The 17,349-nt window shown below is 52.3% G+C and overlaps 1 protein-coding gene across 3 annotated transcripts in view; it reads left to right on the top strand.

Annotated features, from left to right (window-relative positions):
• The first annotated feature begins 3,991 nt into the window (after nt 1–3,991).
• NOTCH4 (notch receptor 4) overlaps nt 3,992–17,349 on the top strand; it is a 29,278-nt gene continuing 15,920 nt past the window's right edge. Inside the window, exons 1-17 of one of the 3 annotated variants that reach the window (XM_010378094.2) lie at nt 3,992–4,204; nt 4,974–5,055; nt 5,254–5,549; nt 7,024–7,371; nt 7,472–7,594; nt 7,709–7,945; nt 8,066–8,221; nt 8,859–9,053; nt 10,521–10,634; nt 11,347–11,460; nt 11,546–11,668; nt 13,093–13,252; nt 14,198–14,343; nt 14,613–14,765; nt 15,206–15,323; nt 15,550–15,637; nt 15,834–15,987. In XM_010378094.2, the coding sequence (XP_010376396.2) occupies nt 4,141–4,204; nt 4,974–5,055; nt 5,254–5,549; nt 7,024–7,371; nt 7,472–7,594; nt 7,709–7,945; nt 8,066–8,221; nt 8,859–9,053; nt 10,521–10,634; nt 11,347–11,460; nt 11,546–11,668; nt 13,093–13,252; nt 14,198–14,343; nt 14,613–14,765; nt 15,206–15,323; nt 15,550–15,637; nt 15,834–15,987 (2,671 nt within the window). In that variant the 5' untranslated portion in view covers nt 3,992–4,140. The remainder of the gene's footprint in view (nt 4,205–4,973; nt 5,056–5,253; nt 5,550–7,023; nt 7,372–7,471; nt 7,595–7,708; nt 7,946–8,065; nt 8,222–8,858; nt 9,054–10,520; nt 10,635–11,346; nt 11,461–11,545; nt 11,669–13,092; nt 13,253–14,197; nt 14,344–14,612; nt 14,766–15,205; nt 15,324–15,549; nt 15,638–15,833; nt 15,988–17,349) is intronic. The other 2 variants (XM_010378087.2, XM_030928743.1) reach the window with 2 other exon arrangements.

Genomic DNA, 17,349 nt, shown 5'->3' with positions numbered 1-17,349 from the left:
GCCAACCTCGGATTTAACCTTTTAAGGTCACAAGTCCCTATGACTGAAGTGTGAATGACTGACAGGTTTATCCTTCTCAGGGGGTATACAATGAAAGACAATCCCTTTAACAAAAAGAATCTCTACTTGATGAAATACTGTAGGAAAAAGGGTCATTTCCCAGAGGGAACTATCTGTGTCCCTGGCATGCTGCAGTTCACTGTAGTGGTGATGGTACCACCCCAGTCAGTATCAACCCTTGGGAAGCCATTGGGAAGGAGAAACAAGCTCTTGGGGAGCATCAATACCGCTTTGGGCTGTGAGGTCTTAGAGGCCAGGAAAGGTATCTGGGACCCAAGCATAGCTCATAATACCTGAGCAGGTGCACACTGTCTTACCTTAAGCAGGATAAAGCAAGAAGTGGGCAGGCAGCTTCCTGACACTGTCTTTAAACTCAGCTTCTGCCCCACCACACTTCTGGTTCCCGTTCCACCTAACCACTTCTTATCTGTCTCCGTTGCAATTTCTTCTTTTTCTCAAGCTCCAGCCTAATGCCCCAGCCTCCTTTTCCACAAACGGTGTTAGATTGTCAACATTGCAGAAACGGTGAGTTCAGTTCTTTCCACCAAGGTCTTCGTGGTTCCACGAGAAACCTGTTGTCTCTTCCTATTTTCCTTTTACTACTCACCAACACCAAATCCCCAGTCAGCAAACCAGAGAGTACAAAAGCAGGGACTTTTATGCTAGGATTACTCTTCCCCACACCCACAGTTGCCTCCTCAACTAAGGAAGGTGATGGGAAAATGACAATGACATCAATAGGACAATGGGACAAAAGCATGGACAGGAAACTCACAAAAGCATGGACAGGAAACACAAATAGCCATTAAACCGTTAAAAAGAATGTTGACACGTAACAACAAATGTGCAATTTAAAGCAGCAGTAAGAGACCATTTCATCTATCAAAGTGGCAAGGATTCTAATGCGGAGGGTTGGCAAGCGTAAGGACACAGGCAGACACTACCAACTGGAGAAGAAAGGCCTGCACTGCTTTCTGGAGAATGGCTTGGCAACACTTAGAGACCAAGAGCTTTAAAACAAGTCTATGCCTTCACTCTTTCATTCAGTGGTTTCAATTCTAGAATTTAGCCTAAGGAAATAATTAGACAGCCATGCAAATATTTAAGTTCAAGGATATTTACTGAAGGTCCAGGCACAGTGGCTCACACCTGTAATTCCAGCACTTTGGGAGGCTGAAAGAGGCGGGCAGATTACCTGAGGTCAGGAGTTAGAGACCAGCCTGGATAACATGGTGCAACCCTGTCTCTACTAAAAATACAAAAATCAGCCAGGCACATGCCTGTAATCCCAGTTACTCAGGAGGCTGAGGCAGGAGTAGCTTGAACCTGGGAGGCAGAGGTTGCCGTGAACCGAGATCACACCACTGCATTCCATCCTGGGCAACAGAGGGAGACTCCATCTCAAAAAAAAAAAAAAAAAAAAAAAAAAAAAAAAAAAGAATATTTACCACAACTCAGTTTATTATATGTGTAAAAATTGAAGGCTCGGTGTGGTGGTGCACACCTGTAATCCCAGAGCTTTCGGAGGCCAAGGCAGCAGGATACCGTGAGCCCAGGAGTTCAAGGTTATAGTGAGCTATGTGCGTGCCACTGCACTCCAGCCTGAGTGACAGAGCAAGACCCTGTCTCTAAAAAAACAAAAAGCAAATTGAGACCCACCTAAACATGCTGTAATAGGAAATTGGTTTAAATGAACTAGTAGAATACTGGGCGACCATTATAAATGACGCTGGTTCATGGGCTTCCTGGTGTGAGGCACTGGTACTCGTGCCCAAAAATGCATAAACACCAGACATACTCAAATTTAGGAACAGTCTACAAAACAACTGACCCGTATGCTAAAAAATGCCAATATCGGCCAGGTGCGGTGGCTCACGCCTATAATCCCAGCACTTTGGGAGGCCAAGATGGGTGGATTGCCTGAGCTCAGGAGTTTGAGACCAGACTGGGTACCATGATGAAACCCCGTCTCTACTAAAATACAAAAATCAGCCGGGTGTGGTGGTGGGCACCTGTAATCCCAGCTACTCCGGAGGCTGAGGCATGAGAATTGCTTGAACCAGGGAAGCGGAGTGAGCTGAGATCTCTGCAGTGAGCTGAGATCATGCCACTGCAGTCCAGCCTGGAGGACAAAGCAAAACTCTGTCTCAAAAAAAAAAAAAGTCAATGTAATGAAAGGCAAAGTACATGTAAGTTACTGTACTCATATTAAAGGAAACTGAAAGGACTCAACAACTAAATGCAATGCAGGATGCCAAATGAGATCCTGGACCAAGGGAAAAAATTATCATGAACGACATTATGGGGCAATTGGCAAGACCTGAATTTGGACCGTCAATTAGTATCACATCAGTCTAAGTTTCCTGATTTGGATAATTGTACTGTATTATGTAAAAGAATGTTTTGTTCTTAGAAAATTCGCACTGATGGATTTAAGGGTAAAGGGGTATCTTGTATGCAACTTACTCTCAAATGGTTCAGAAAAAAATACAAATGTGTATTTATAGAGAAATAATGATAAAGTAAATGTGGTCAAATGATGTTAGTGGATGAATCTGAGTGAAGGGTATCCTGGAATTCTTTTTAGTATTCTTGCCCGTTTCCCATGAGATTTAAAGTATTTCAAAATAAAAAACTAAAAAAAAGGAGGAAAGCGGTGCTGGTGAACTATATTCCCCGGTAGGGGAAGGTTCTCAGGTGCACCAGCGGCAGCCATGAGTGCCTCGACACCAGGGAGAGCACAGCTGCCAGGGACACCTTCTGCCACCCTGAACTCTCAGTTCCCTATGGCAGCCATGAGTGCCTCGACACCAGGGAGAGCACAGCTGCCAGGGACACCTTCTGCCACCCTGGACTCTCAGTTCCCTATGGCAGCCATGAGTGCCTCAACACCAGGGAGAGCACAGCTGCCAGGGACACCTTCTGCCACCCTGGACTCTCAGTTCCCTATGGCAGCCATGAGTGCCTCGACACCAGGGAGAGCACAGCTGCCAGGGACACCTTCTGCCACCCTGGACTCTCAGTTCCCTATGGCAGCCATGAGTGCCTCAACACCAGGGAGAGCACAGCTGCCAGGGACACCTTCTGCCACCCTGGACTCTCAGTTCCCTATGCTACTAGAGGAACCCGGTGTGTGGTTGACCCCAAAGTTGTCCTGGGTTGACTCAAGAAGATAGGATGAGCATTTGGAGGCAAAGAATTCGCTTTTGTGATTTTATTTACTCCAGTTTTGCATTCTGACTGACATTCCCTACATCCCAACGACTTCTGCAGTGGAGGGAGGCAGATATGGAGGAAGTGAAAACTACCCAAATTCAGTGATAGTTACAGATAATCCAGACTGCAAAATTTAGGGTAGACTATGTTCATTTATCACTGATAACGACAGTCTTAACATTCCCCTATACAGGAAGACCAAGATTTCCCCAAACCAGCCAGCATCTTGCCCATTCCCCAGAAGGAGAAAAATAAGTCCTGGCAAGAGCCAAGATAAGGCCTAGAAGCCCCCTGGGTTCCTTTTGCCAAGGTGAGTGGTTTCAAACTATGACAAGTTGCAGGTTCTCTGATAAGCATCTGTAATAACCTGGCAAATTAAGCATCCTCTCCTGGGAAGAGGAATACGGAACTCTCTAACCACCCAATACCTGTTTCCAGATCCTGCCCCTCCTGGGGCACAGGAGCAGCCACCTTGCAATTCTCATCGCTAGAAAGGAGAGACCAGATCAACAAACAGCAGGGCTGGGACTGCCCCAGGGGTTCCGAGAGTCCTTCTCCCCTCCTATCACCTGCCCTCCAGGCACACTGTCCTACTTCCGCCTACTTCCCCAGGGGTTGTCAGGGACAGAAGGCCCCTCCTTCATCCCCCCTAGTGTTCCTCCACTCTTCCCCCGCCCCCCCATTACTAGGGTGTCCAGGACATTGTGTGACTCAGGAAACAGCTCAGACGTGAGGCTTGTAGCAGGCCGAGGAGGAGGAAGAGGGGCAGTGGGAGCAGAGGAGGTGGCTTCTACCTCAGTGAGGGCTCTGAGGGTCCCCGCCTAAAGAGGGACAGGGACCTGGGCTTGGAGAAGGGGCTCTGGAATGCAGCCCCCTTCACTGCTGCTGCTGCTGCTGCTGTTATGTGTCTCAGTGGTCATAACCAGAGGTGAGGCATGGCGTGGGTGAGGTGGGGGACCCATTTCCCGTAGGAGAATGACCAGTGGGGTGGGGGAAGAGGCCCAAGCCCCAGGTTGTGTGAGGGATGCTGGGTGGAGGAGATTCTCACTGCCCAAATAGAGACGGCCTGCAGGGAAAAACGGCTCTGCCCGTGGAGCTGCTTCAGGCCTGGTGCCAGGGGTGGTGACTGCCGGGGGATGGGTGAGAGGGTGCCCACCTCCAGGAAGAACCTCATCAGCACTAGCACTGGAGGACTCTTGCAGCCATAGGGAAGAGGGGAAGAGGGAACACACTGACCACCTGCTTGGGGAAGAGATGAGAGGGAAGCAGGAGATGAGGACATGAAAGGTCAGGCCTACTAAGTCCCTTTCTTAGTCCAGCTGTCCCCACCCCCCGGATGGCTCAATGCTGGGCCTTTCCGGGAGGAAATCTCTTCGAAGTCTCAGCCATTCACCTCCCGGGAGCCACCTCCACCCCTGTTCTGACCCCTGTTGTCTTGCTTCCGAGAGATGGAGTCCGAGGCTGGACTCAGGAGGCCAGAGAATAAACAGGAAAGGGGGGTGGGGATTAGTAACTGGGATGGAGGGCACTGGGGCTGGGGCTGGGTACTGTGTGGAGAGTGGAGACAGGTGTGAAGAAGAGGTGGTTTAGAGCACCTGTGGGAGCTGCTGCGGGCAGGTCTCTCAGGAGCACCCAGAAGGGGAAAGGTGGAGGCACGGTACCCAGCACTTCCATCGCGCCTGCCTCTCCACCCTCAGGGCTGCTGTGTGGGAGCTTCCCAGAACCCTGTGCCAATGGAGGCACCTGCCTGAGCCTGTCTCTGGGACAAGGGACCTGCCAGTGAGTGTGCCTTGCAGGAGTGGGAGACTGGAGAGAAAGTGGGAGGGAGAGCGGGGGATAGAGGTGAGGAAGTGAGACCAAAGAAGAAAGGGAGGAAGTGAAGGAGATGAAGGGAAGCAAATGAAGGCAGAGGAGGGAGGTGGGCAAGAATGGGAAGAGGGACCAGTGATGTGAGTTTTCCTCTCCTCCCCTGCCCAGGTGTGCCTCTGGCTTCCTGGGTGAGACGTGCCAGTTTCCTGACCCCTGCCAGAACGCCCAGCTCTGCCAGAATGGAGGCAGCTGCCAAGTGCTGCTTCCCACTCCCCTAGGGCCCCCCAGCTCTCCCTCTCCATTGGCACCCAGCTTCTCGTGCACTTGCCTCCCTGGCTTCACTGGCGAGAGATGCCAGGCCCGGCTTGAAGATCCTTGTCCTCCCTCCTTCTGTTCCAAAAGGGGCCGCTGCCACATCCAGGCCTCGGGCCGCCCACAGTGCTCCTGCATGCCTGGATGGACAGGTAAGAGCTGCTGGAGGCAGCCAGGAGGGGACAGGCAGGAGCAATGGGCTAGGCTGTGGGTGGGGAAGATGGAACTGGAGGCTGAGAAACTGCAAGCCCTTTGAAGACAGAAGCCATGAGAATCAACATGCCAATTCTCCACGACCAACATTCACCAGCAGGGTTGTACTGATTGCTAAAATGTTAAAATATTTCCAAGTTAAGGGTGCCATGAGGCCCCTTTGTGCACCATCCTGATGCCTATCCTAGCCCCCTTAATCTCCCTGCTGCCTAGCAGCTAGAGGGCCATTGCTCGCCATACCAGGGGCCTTCCAGGCTTTTGCATTCTGAGCATCTGAATGGCTCCCATTCTGAGTGGAGGGAGCCATAATATCACCTGGGAAGACTGCAGTGGTGGGAGAGGCACCGGGAAGGGAGGGATGTGACCCAGAGAGAGGAGTGGGGCCACCCCAGGAGGAGGAGTGTAACTCTGGGGCAAGTTTAGTGCTTCAGACTAAGGGCTCTGCGACAGCCCCTGGATCCAAATGCCAGCTCTGCCATGACCAGCTACATGACCTCGTATAAGACATTTTAGCTTTCTGGTGTTCAGTTGTCAGCTGACAAACAGGGAGAGTAATGGTCACACTTCATAAGGTTGCTGAGAGGATACAAGGGGCCGATGCTCAGGAAGTGCTTGCTCAGCTCGGCACCTGGCACCTCCACGGCGGCCGCCATTCCCACTGGTGCGCATGGACTGTGAAGTGAGTCTCCAGGTGCCTAAACCCACTTAAAGATGAGGAAACCAGGATCAGAAAGGCAAAGTGGGCCGGGCACGGTGGCTCAAGCCTGTAATCCCAGCACTTTGGGAGGCCGAGACGGGCGGATCACGAGGTCAGGAGATCGAGACCATCCTGGCTAACACGGCGAAACCCCGTCTCTACTAAAAATACAAAAAACTAGCCGGGCGAGGTGGCGGGCGCCTGTAGTCCCAGCTACTCGGGAGGCTGAGGCAGGAGAATGGCGTAAACCCAGGAAGCGGAGCTTGTAGTGAGCTGAGATCCGGCCACTGCACTCCAGCCCGGGCGACAGAACCAGACTCCATCTCAAAAAAAAAAAAAAAGAAAGGCAAAGTGGCTCACCCAAGGGTATACAACCAGTTGTGGCACAGCAAGGTGCCACCTGAGTCTCCTGCCTGCAGACATGGGGTGCTTTTCACCTCCCCCAAGATCACCCATGTGCCAGATTTTCTCAGGCAAGGACAATTTCCAATACTCTCATCATCACTTTAGAAGATATGGTCGCTCCAGATAAACCCTCCCAAACCATGGCAACACCGAGATCAGGGGTGATGGAACAGAGGAAAGAGAGTATGGTAATAAAGGGAAGGAAATATGAAAATGAGACCCAGAGATAATCCAGAGTGAGCACTGGGTAACCTCAGATGGGCTAGAATTCGTACAGTGCTAGAAACGGCTCCCTCTGTCCTCTGCCTCAGGTGAGCAGTGCCAGCTTCGGGACTTCTGCTCAGCCAACCCATGTGTTAATGGAGGGGTGTGTCTGGCCACGTACCCCCAGATCCAGTGCCGCTGCCCACCGGGCTTCGAGGGCCATGCCTGTGAACGTGATGTCAACGAGTGCTTCCAGGACCCAGGACCCTGCCCCAAAGGCACCTCCTGCCATAACACCCTGGGCTCCTTCCAGTGCCTCTGCCCTGTGGGGCGGGAGGGCCCACGTTGTGAGCTCCGGGCAGGACCCTGCCCTCCTAGGGGCTGTTTGAATGGGGGCACCTGCCAGCTGATGCCAGGGAAAGACCCCACCTTTCACCTCTGCCTCTGTCCCCCAGGTGTGTCCTCACAGGGGCTCTCCTGCAGCCCCTCTCTTTGGGCAGGGCAGGATGTCTCCCTTGGAGCCTCCTCCCCCAGTTGATCCCACGACCCTGTCAGGTTTCATAGGCCCGGACTGTGAGGTGAATCCAGACAACTGTGTCAGCCACCAATGTCAGAATGGGGGCACTTGCCAGGATGGGCTGGACACCTACACCTGCCTCTGCCCAGAAACCTGGACAGGTGAGTTGTTTAAGCCACATTCATGGCACCCATAGCCCAGACAGTTGGCCCCTGGCCTCCCCTACTCATAGGGCTCCCAGCTTCAGCCCCTGTCCCCTCCCCAACCCCCTGCAGGCTGGGATTGCTCCGAAGATGTGGATGAGTGTGAGGCCCAGGGTCCCTCTCACTGCAGAAACGGCGGCACCTGCCAGAACTCTGCTGGCAGCTTTCACTGCGTGTGTGTGAGTGGCTGGGGGGGCACAAGCTGTGAGGAGAATCTGGATGACTGTATTGCTGCCACCTGTGCCCCAGGATCCACCTGCATTGACCGGGTGGGCTCTTTCTCCTGCCTCTGCCCACCTGGACGCACAGGTATGGGGGTAGAGGGTATCAGCAGGTGGGAGGTAGAGAAGGAGGGCGAGAGAAGCACCAGGATAGCTGCTAGGAGCCTCAAGTGGCCTCTGAGAGCCTCACCTGCTCTTACCCCTCTAGGACTCCTGTGCCACTTGGAAGACATGTGTCTGAGCCAGCCGTGCCATGGGGATGCCCAGTGCAGCACCAACCCCCTCACAGGCTCCACACTCTGCCTGTGTCAGCCCGGCTATTCAGGGCCCACCTGCCACCAGGACCTGGATGAGTGTCTAATGGGTGAGGCCACTCCCACTTCAGAGCCTCTCTGAGCCTCAGACAGGCCTCTGCACTGAAGACAGAAAAGGGCAGATTGCTTTTCCAATTAAAAAACCAAACATCGGCCAGGCATGGTGGCTCACGCCTGTAATCCCAGCACTTTGGGAGGCCAAGGCGGGCGGATCACAAGGTCAGGAGATCGAGACCACGTTGAAACCCCGTCTCTATTAAAAAAATACAAAAAGTTAGCTGGGCACTGTGGCGGGTGCCTGTAGTCCCAGCTACTCAGGAGGCTGAGGCAGGAGAATGGCATGAACCCGGGAGGCGGAGCTTGCAGTAAGCAGAGATTGCGCCAATGCACTCCAGCCTGGGCGACAGAGCGAGACTCCGTCTCAAAAAAAAAAAAAAACCAAACATCTTTTTCCTTGAATTTGCCCAGATTTGGCATCTCTTGCCTGCATGACTCTCTCTCCAATGCTCAGCCCCTCAGTCCCCATGAATTTGGTCCCTTATTTCCTCTCCATCTTAAAGACACAAGCCCCTTCACCAATTTGGTCTCTTCTGCCACATGCAGGGCCCCACACCTTCCCTGACGGTCTGACCTCCTTGCCCTTCCCGCCCTGACCCCTGTGGACTCCCAGCTTTTCTCTCCTCCCAGCCCAGCAAGGCCCAAGTCCCTGTGAACATGGCGGTTCCTGCCTCAACACCCCTGGCTCCTTCAACTGCCTCTGTCCACCTGGCTACACGGGCTCCCGTTGTGAGGCTGATGACAATGAGTGCCTCTCCCAGCCCTGCCACCCAGGGAGCACCTGTCTGGACCTACTTGCCACCTTCCACTGCCTCTGCCCACCAGGTACCAGCTGGATGGGACCTTGGGTGGGGAAAACAGGGAACTAGTCCTGAACCCACTAAGAATGTCCCCTCCAAAGTAAGGACAGCCTCAGGCCAGTTGGGCAAGTTACCACAGATGCTTCTCTCTCTACCCCCAGATGAAAACTCAGGGACACCCATGACCCCTAGGAGAAGGGTTACCACAGATGGTAGTGAGGTTATGCATTCCTCAACTCTGGAGGGAGCTGCCATTCATTTCATAGTCATCATAGAGCCTGCAAAACCTGCTCCACTGTACAGAGGAGCCCAGCAAGAGAGGGTAGAAAAGCAGTTCATAAACTTTCCGTGCTGCAGCCTTTACTCAGGTCACCCCAGAATGCTCCCTCTAATCATAGAACCTCTCCCATGTAGAGATGAAAGGTAATCCCTTAAAATCCCAAAAGCCTGTGATACAACAGAAAAATTTGATACAACAAGAAAAAAATTGCTGCAAGACTGCACCCACCTCCAGGCTAGTTTTAAGGGGGAAAAGTCACCCCTGGGAGAGAGCAACATCAAGGAGTTGAATGAAATCAGAAAAATAACAGCCAACTTTATGCCAGGTACTGTCTGAGCATCTTACAGGCATTGTCTCATCTACTTATTACAATAACCCTGTGAGGTCAGCACTGCTACAATGCCATTTTATAACTGAAGAAATTGAGGCACAGAGAGGTTAAGTGACTTGTCCAAGGTCACCCAGCTAGCAAGTGGCAGAGCTGAGATTCAAACCAAGGGCTTCAACAATTATAACCACTACTCCCATATTGCCTTTCTAAACTGAGTGGCACCCAAAGATACTGGCTCAGGTCATCCCACAGACAATCATAGAAAAATAAGAGAAAACGGGTCGGTAACTCAAGGGACAACAAGGAGCTTCAGAAGCAGACTCCTCAGGCAAGAAAAGAAAGGAAGACAAGGTCTGGAGGTTGATCCTGCCTCAATTCAGGATGAGACAGTGGAGACCAGGATGAACCCGAAGCAACGGGACAAATATGGGAGCAACAAGCTTCCCAGATGCACTTCAAATTCCTCTGCTTTGGGATCTCCATTCTCCCTGGCATGGAGGCCCGCCCAGGCAGAAAAAGAGGCGGGACTCGTTCTCCAAGCCAGTTTGTCTTATTTGTACCTTGAGGTCCTCCAGGCTGATCAGCCTGCCCTGGTGAGCCCCGCCCTCTCTATACACAGGAATGACCACAAAAAAGCCTTGCAGTCCTCCCGCAGGTCCCCAGGAGGCACCCTGTTCCTTAGCCTTTCACACCTCAAGGAGCAGGGCCACACACTGAGGAGCAGCAGGGCCTCAGGGTTCATCTTGTTCAACCCCATGCAGACAGCACCTCAGGGGAGGACCGCCTGAGTGGGGCAAGTCGGGAGCAGGGCTGATTCTAGAGTACAGGTCTCCCAGGCAGACCTGGCTGAGCCACAGCCCTCATGATCCCCATGTCCCCAGGCTTAGAGGGGCAGCTCTGTGAGGTGGAAACCAATGAGTGTGCCTCAGATCCCTGCCTGAACCATGCGGATTGCCATGACCTGCTCAATGGCTTCCAGTGCATCTGCCTGCCTGGTGAGTACAGATGCCACTCTGGCCACCCTCAGACCGCAGGCCTCTGAACCTGCAGAGTTCAGGCCCAGCAATCACCAAAGGCCTCTTGAAGCTCTCTCTAGACTAGCCAAAGAGTCCTCCAAATATGTCTTTGCTCCCCAAATTCTCTACTGTTACATCCCCAAATCTTCCCTTGCTTACTTGCCCATTCTCATCTCTGTCCTGCCAAATCACCCAAAGATCCCTCCTTTCCAGCCCTCCTGCACAGCCTCTGTGTATGCATGTTGAGGTCCCAGGCTGGTCTTGGCACTCTCATCATAAACCCAGGGAAAGCTGCCCCAAGCCTTTCTTCTCCAGCCTCACCTGACACCCCTCTGTCCCCTGCTACTATAATAACTACATTTATTCACCACTTACTCCAGGCTAGCCATTTGGCTGTATGCTTTTCAGGCGTTATGTCATTTAATCTTTTTAACAATACCATGAGGTAGGTTCCATTATTATTCCCCTTTTACACAGAACAGGAAACTGGGGCCTAGAGGGTTGACCAGCTTTCCCAAAGTCACACAGCTGGCAGGAAGCTGAGCTTCACCTTTTCCGCATCACTCTCCTGTTACCCCATGCCCACCTGCCCCAGGTGTCTTCTCTGGGAAGCTCTGCAAGTTTACCTTTCCATGCTGTGCCTTACTCGATGACCTTGGCCTCCTCTCCCCACCCAATTCCACCCCACTAGGATTCACCGGCACCCGATGTGAGGAGGATATCGATGAGTGCAGCAGCTCTCCCTGTGCCAATGGTGGGCAGTGCCAGGACCAGCCTGGAGCCTTCCACTGCAAGTGTCTCCCAGGTAAACTGGGGCACACACTGTGGGGGACAGCGGGGGCAGGAGGCAGGTGTCCGTGTAGGTCCCTGACCTTCCTGCTGTGCCACAGGCTTTGAAGGGCCACGCTGTCAAACAGAGGTGGATGAGTGCCTGAGTGACCCATGTCCCGTTGGAGCCAGCTGCCTTGATCTTCCAGGAGCCTTCTTTTGCCTCTGCCCCTCTGGTTTCACAGGTTAGCAGGGGAGGCATTGGAAAGAACTGGCATAGTATTTTATTCCATTTGGGTTGGGGCAGAGTTAATTGGTGGGTGTTTGATTGTTGGGATGTGAGAATAGAATGAGAATGGTATCCTTTAAAATTATTTAGTGTAAAACCTGCACAATTGTACAACCATGGGGACAAGGGCAGGGGTTACCGTAGGCCCCACATGGGCCCAATGTAAATGGTGTTATTGGTGCTCGGGAGCAGAGGACGGGGCTCAAAGAAAAGGCATTCACTTGCTTATTTAGCAAGCACTTACTAAGTGCCTACTATGCCAGATACAGAGGCAAATCTGAGTAAGACAGTTGCCATCCTCATGTGACTTTAAGTCTAATACAGAGAGACCAACAAGTCTCCTGTTGATTATAGCCCACAGAGGTGCTCTGAGAGAAAAATGTGCAGGATGCTACAGGAGCACAGAGGACTAGCCAACCCAGACTAAAAAGGGAGGAGGTGATGGCTGAGATGAGTCTTGAAAGATAAGCAGAGACTGGGTGTGGTGGCTCACGCCTGTAGTCCCAGCACTTTGCGAGGCCAAGGCAGGTGGATCACCCAAGATCAGGAGTTCAAGACCAGCCTGGCCAACATGGTGAAACCTCGCCTCTATTAAAAATACAAAAATTAGCCAGGCGTGGTGGTGGGTGCCTGTAATCCCAGCTACTGGGGAGGCTGAGGCAGGAGAATCACTTGAACCTGGGAGGCAGGGGTTGCAGTGAGCTGAGATTAAACCACTGCACTCCAGCCTGGGCGACAGAGGAAGATTCCATCTCAAAAAAATAAATAAATAAATAAACAAAGGAAAGGAAGGAAGGAAGGAAGGAAGGAAGGAAGGAAGGAAGGAAGGAAGGGAGGGAGGGAGGGAGGGAGGGAGGGAGGGAGGGAGGGAGGGAGGAAGAGAGGGAGGGAGGGAGGGGAAGGGAAGGGAGGGGAGGGGACGGAAGAGGGAGGGAGGGGAAGGGAAGGGAGGGGAGGGGACGGAAGAGGAGGGAAGGGAAGGGAGAAAGAGAAAGAAAGAAGGAAGGAAGGAAGGAAAGAAAAGAAAGAAAGGAGTTTGTGTAAATAGAGTGCCCGATAGCGTGTTTTAGCTGGAGATAACTGCATGTGCAAAGACACAGATGGAAGAAAAGCCCACCCCATTCAAGGAACTATAAGAAAGCCAGAGTTAAGGGTGCAGCAAGGCAAAGATGAGAAATGCAGCTGTTGCACAAATGTCATGTCCTGCAGGACTCTGCGTATCATTCTGAGAAAGTTAAACAATATCTTAAAGGTAATAGGGAGCCATTGAAGGACAGATTTATGGGTTCATGGGGAGTAAGGCACGCATAAGAAGTAGCCTTTGGCCCAATGAAGGATGTGGAGGAGCTGTTTTCTTTTTGACCCATCTTCCCACCCCAGGCCAGCTCTGTGAGGTTCCCCTGTGTGCTCCCAACCTGTGCCAGCCCAAGCAGATATGTAAGGACCAGAAAGACAAGGCCAACTGCCTGTGTCCTGATGGAAGCCCTGGCTGTGCCCCACCTGAGGACAACTGCACCTGCCACCATGGGCACTGCCAGAGGTAACATCTTCCAGGCCCTCCCCATCTGCCCCCTCCTTTGGGCTCCCTTCACTAGGACGGGAGAAGACAGCCAGTGAGGTGTAGGTCTGTGAGAAATGACCAATGGGGAAAAGGAAGGAGATGGCAAAGTTCTTACGGCGAGGCAGTGGGAGGGCTCAACTGGTAAGTGTCATCCAAGGAGAAGAGAGTCCACAAAAACTGGTGGAAACAGAGGACCAGGGGATCAGAGCAGAAAGAAGAGCATTAAATCCCAGGGCGAATTAATCGTTCATTAGAAAAATATCTGCCGAGGCCAGGCACAGTGCTGATTACGGTCTCACGCCAGTAATCCCAGCACTTTGGGAGGCCAAGGTGGGCAGATCAACTGAGATCAGCAGTTCAACACCAGCCTGGCCAACATGGTGAAACCCCGTAGCTACTAAAAATACAAAAATTAGCTGGGCATGGTGGCGCACCTGTAATCCCAGCTACTTGGGAGGCTGAAGCGGAAGGATCACTTGAACCCAAGAGGCAGAGGTTGCAGTGAGCCAAGATCATGCCACTGCACTCCAGCCTGGGCGACAGAGCAAGACTCTGTCTCCAAAAAAAAAAAAAATCTGCTGAGCACCTACTTTGTGTGGCTACTGTTCCAGGCCTTGGGGGAACAGCATAAAGCAAAAGAGACAAAGCAACTGCTCTCCTGCAGCTTTCATTCTAATGAAGAGAGACAGAAAATAAGCAACTCACAGAAAGAATATATATATATATATATATAAAACATATCTAGTTGGAGAAAATGAGCAGGTGTTGGGGAGGACGGGGGCGGTGCTGAGAGCAAAGTCACTGAAGAAAGAGGCCAGAATCTCAGGGCCAAAAGAAGAGGAAGTCATAGGGGTCCAGGCAGCAGGGAGGGGAGCAGATGCAGTAGGAGAAGAGAAAAACCCTCCCCTTTCTCTTTACAACCAGATCCTCATGTGTGTGTGACGTGGGTTGGACGGGACCAGAGTGTGAGGTAGAGCTAGGGGGCTGTGTCTCTGCACCCTGTGCCCATGGGGGGACCTGCTACCCCCAGCCCTCTGGCTACAACTGCACCTGCCCTATAGGCTACACAGGTGAGACCCTCCCTAAACCATATACACCCTGTGCTGGTCACCTCCTAAGTCAAGGGTAAGGCAGGTGACCATGGGCCCTGTGTCTCAGTCACCACTAAGGAGAACTGGGCTGCAGGGGACACGGGTGATGTGTGGGAGGTGGTGAGAAAGGAGGTTGATGGGAGAGAATAATAGGGTTTGGGATGAGGAAGGGAAGGAAAAGGAAGGAGGAGGAGAGTGGAGGGAGGGAAGGAGGACACCTTTTCTCAGCACCCACCTGTTTCCTTCAGGGCCTACCTGTAGTGAGGAGATAACAGCTTGTCACTCAGGGCCATGTCTCAATGGCGGCTCCTGCAACGCTAGCCCTGGAGGCTACTACTGCACCTGCCCTCCAAGCCACACAGGTCCCCAGTGCCAAACCATCACTGACTACTGTGTGTCTGGTGAGTGCCCACTGTGTCATGGGGCTGGGGGCCACAGGAGAATGGAGGAACTGAGGAGGGTATGCTTATGTCATATTTTTTAAAATTTAATTACACAGACCAACCTGGGAAACATAATGAAACTCCATCTCTAAATTAGCTGGGCACACAGTGGCTAAGGCCTGTAGTCCCAGATACTCGGGAGGCTGAGGTGGGAGGATGACTTGAGCCCAGGAAATTGAGGCTGCAGTGAGCTGCGATGGCACCACTGCCTGGGTAACAGAGCAAGGCCCTATCTAAAAAAAAAAAATAAAGTATTATATAAATAAATAAAAATTAATTGGATGGCAGTGAGCTGTCGTTTTGTTGGCGGGGGGTGTATGTCCTATGTACAGTGTGACTGAGGTCACAGGTCAGGTTACAGGCAAGGAACCCAAACCCTCACAGCCTCCTCTCTCCAGCCCCGTGCTTCAATGGGGGTACCTGCGTGAACAGGCCTGGTACCTTCTCCTGCCTCTGTGCCATGGGCTTCCAGGGCCGGCGCTGTGAGGGAAAGATCCGCCCCAGTTGTGCAGACAGGTGAGCAAGGCACAAAGACCCCTAGAAGGGAGAAAGCCCCTCATCCTTCCCACCCCTCCTCTCATCTCCCCTTGGGCTCCAGGCAGCCTCCCACCCCACACCCCTCATTCCGCCTTCCCTCCTGGCTTGCCACCTCCCAGTGGTTGCCTCCCAACAACATCACACACTAACCTTCCCCTTGTTTCCCGAACTTCTTCCTATCATGCCCTGTCTCTGTCTTGTTCAGCCCCTGTAGGAATAGGGCAACCTGCCAGGACAGCCCTCAGGGTCCCCGCTGCCTCTGCCCCACTGGCTACACCGGAGGCAGCTGCCAGGTGAGGGCCATTGAAGCCAGGTGTGCTGAGGAGGGAAGTGGCTGGGAGGGAAACCAGGGAGGGTCACCTGGTCCCAGGCCATTCAGGGGAGAGTTTTTGAAGTAAGGGATTTGGAGGAGCTGGAGTGAGCAGAGCACCATATCTGGGCTGGGAATCTGATGCTGTGTCCTGCCTCACACTCCCTCCCACCCCTCAGACACTGATGGACTTATGTGCCCAGAAGCCCTGTCCACGCAATTCCCACTGCCTCCAGACTGGGCCCTCCTTCCACTGCTTGTGCCTCCAGGGATGGACTGGGCCTCTCTGCAACCTTCCACTGTCCTCCTGCCAGAAGGCTGCACTGAGCCAAGGTAACCAACCCCAGCACTGACTGGAGAGCAGGTGAAGAAAACATGGGTGTTCTCACCTGCCCCATTCCTGCAGGCATCCACACAGCCTTTGGCCAAAACCATCACCTGAGAATCAAAACCACACAGACAAATCAGTTCTTGATTGCACAGGTGTTGAACTGTGCAATCAGAGAAGCCTAACGCAATTCCTGTTACCTCATTTAACACAATTCAAGTAACACCAACCAGCCCATTCCACAGGATTCCAGTTTAGCCCAACCATGAGGGACATGACTCAACGTAGAGCAACTCAACTCTGTCCTGATCATCATAACCCAGGCAGAGTGGACCACACTTAATCCAGCTACACTCAATGCATTTCACCCCACCCCATTCACTTCAATGTCACGCCAACCTCTTTGAAAAAGAACACGAAAATAAGAAGAGGAAGTCATGGGGTCCAGGCAGCAGGGAGGGGAGCAGATGCAGTAGGAGAAGAGAAAAACCCTCCCCTTTCTCTTTACAACCAGATCCTCATGTGTGTGTGACGTGGGTTGGACGGGGCCAGAGTGTGAGGCAGAGCTAGGGGGCTGTGTCTCTGCACCCTGTGCCCATGGGGGGACCTGCTACCCCCAGCCCTCTGGCTACAACCGCACCTGCCCTATAGGCAACTATAATACTGAGAATAAGGTTTGATATGAGAAGACCTCGGGAAAGAGACTATGATGGAGTTAAGGGAGAGGTGATGGGAATCGCAGGGAGAGAACATCAAAGGAATGCAGAACTCAGGGGACAGACTTAAGCCACATGTCCTCACCTGAGGCATCCCTTGAATTCTTTCTTGCTCAAGCCTTGTTTTAAGCCAAGAAAACAGTTACTTTAACACTACGATAAGCTTTAGAGGTATGTCTCCAACATTCTGGCAGAAAGGGTGAGGAGAGAGGTAAAACTCGATGTTCTAATTTCTTCAGTGCCAGGAGTTATTAACTCCTTGGGCCCAGAGTGGTCTCCACCCAGGAATGTTAGTGGTCCCCAAGGTAAAGGCCTCTACACCCAGAGTTTGGGCCCTGAATATACCCTTCATCCTCCCAACTTATCTTTTTCTTTTTGAAATGGAGTCCCACTCTGCCACCCAGGCTGGAGTGCAGTGGCACGTTCTCGGCTCACTGCAACCTCCGCCTCCTAGGTTCAAGTGATTCTCCTGCCTCAGCTTCCCAAGTAGCTGGGATTCGTGTGCCACCATGCCCAGTTAATTTTTTTTTTTTTTTTTTTTTTGTATTTTTAATAGAGACGGGGTTTCATCATGTTGGCCAGACTGGTCTGAAACTCCTGACCTCAGTGATACACCTGTCTCAGCCTCCCAAAGTGCTGAGATTACAGGTG

Source organism: Rhinopithecus roxellana, chromosome 4 (genome assembly GCF_007565055.1).
Source record: "Rhinopithecus roxellana isolate Shanxi Qingling chromosome 4, ASM756505v1, whole genome shotgun sequence".
Lineage (NCBI taxonomy): Eukaryota > Metazoa > Chordata > Mammalia > Primates > Cercopithecidae > Rhinopithecus > Rhinopithecus roxellana.
The sequence above is the reverse complement of the archived record's forward strand: the minus strand, read 5'-3'. Positions and strand labels throughout refer to the sequence as shown.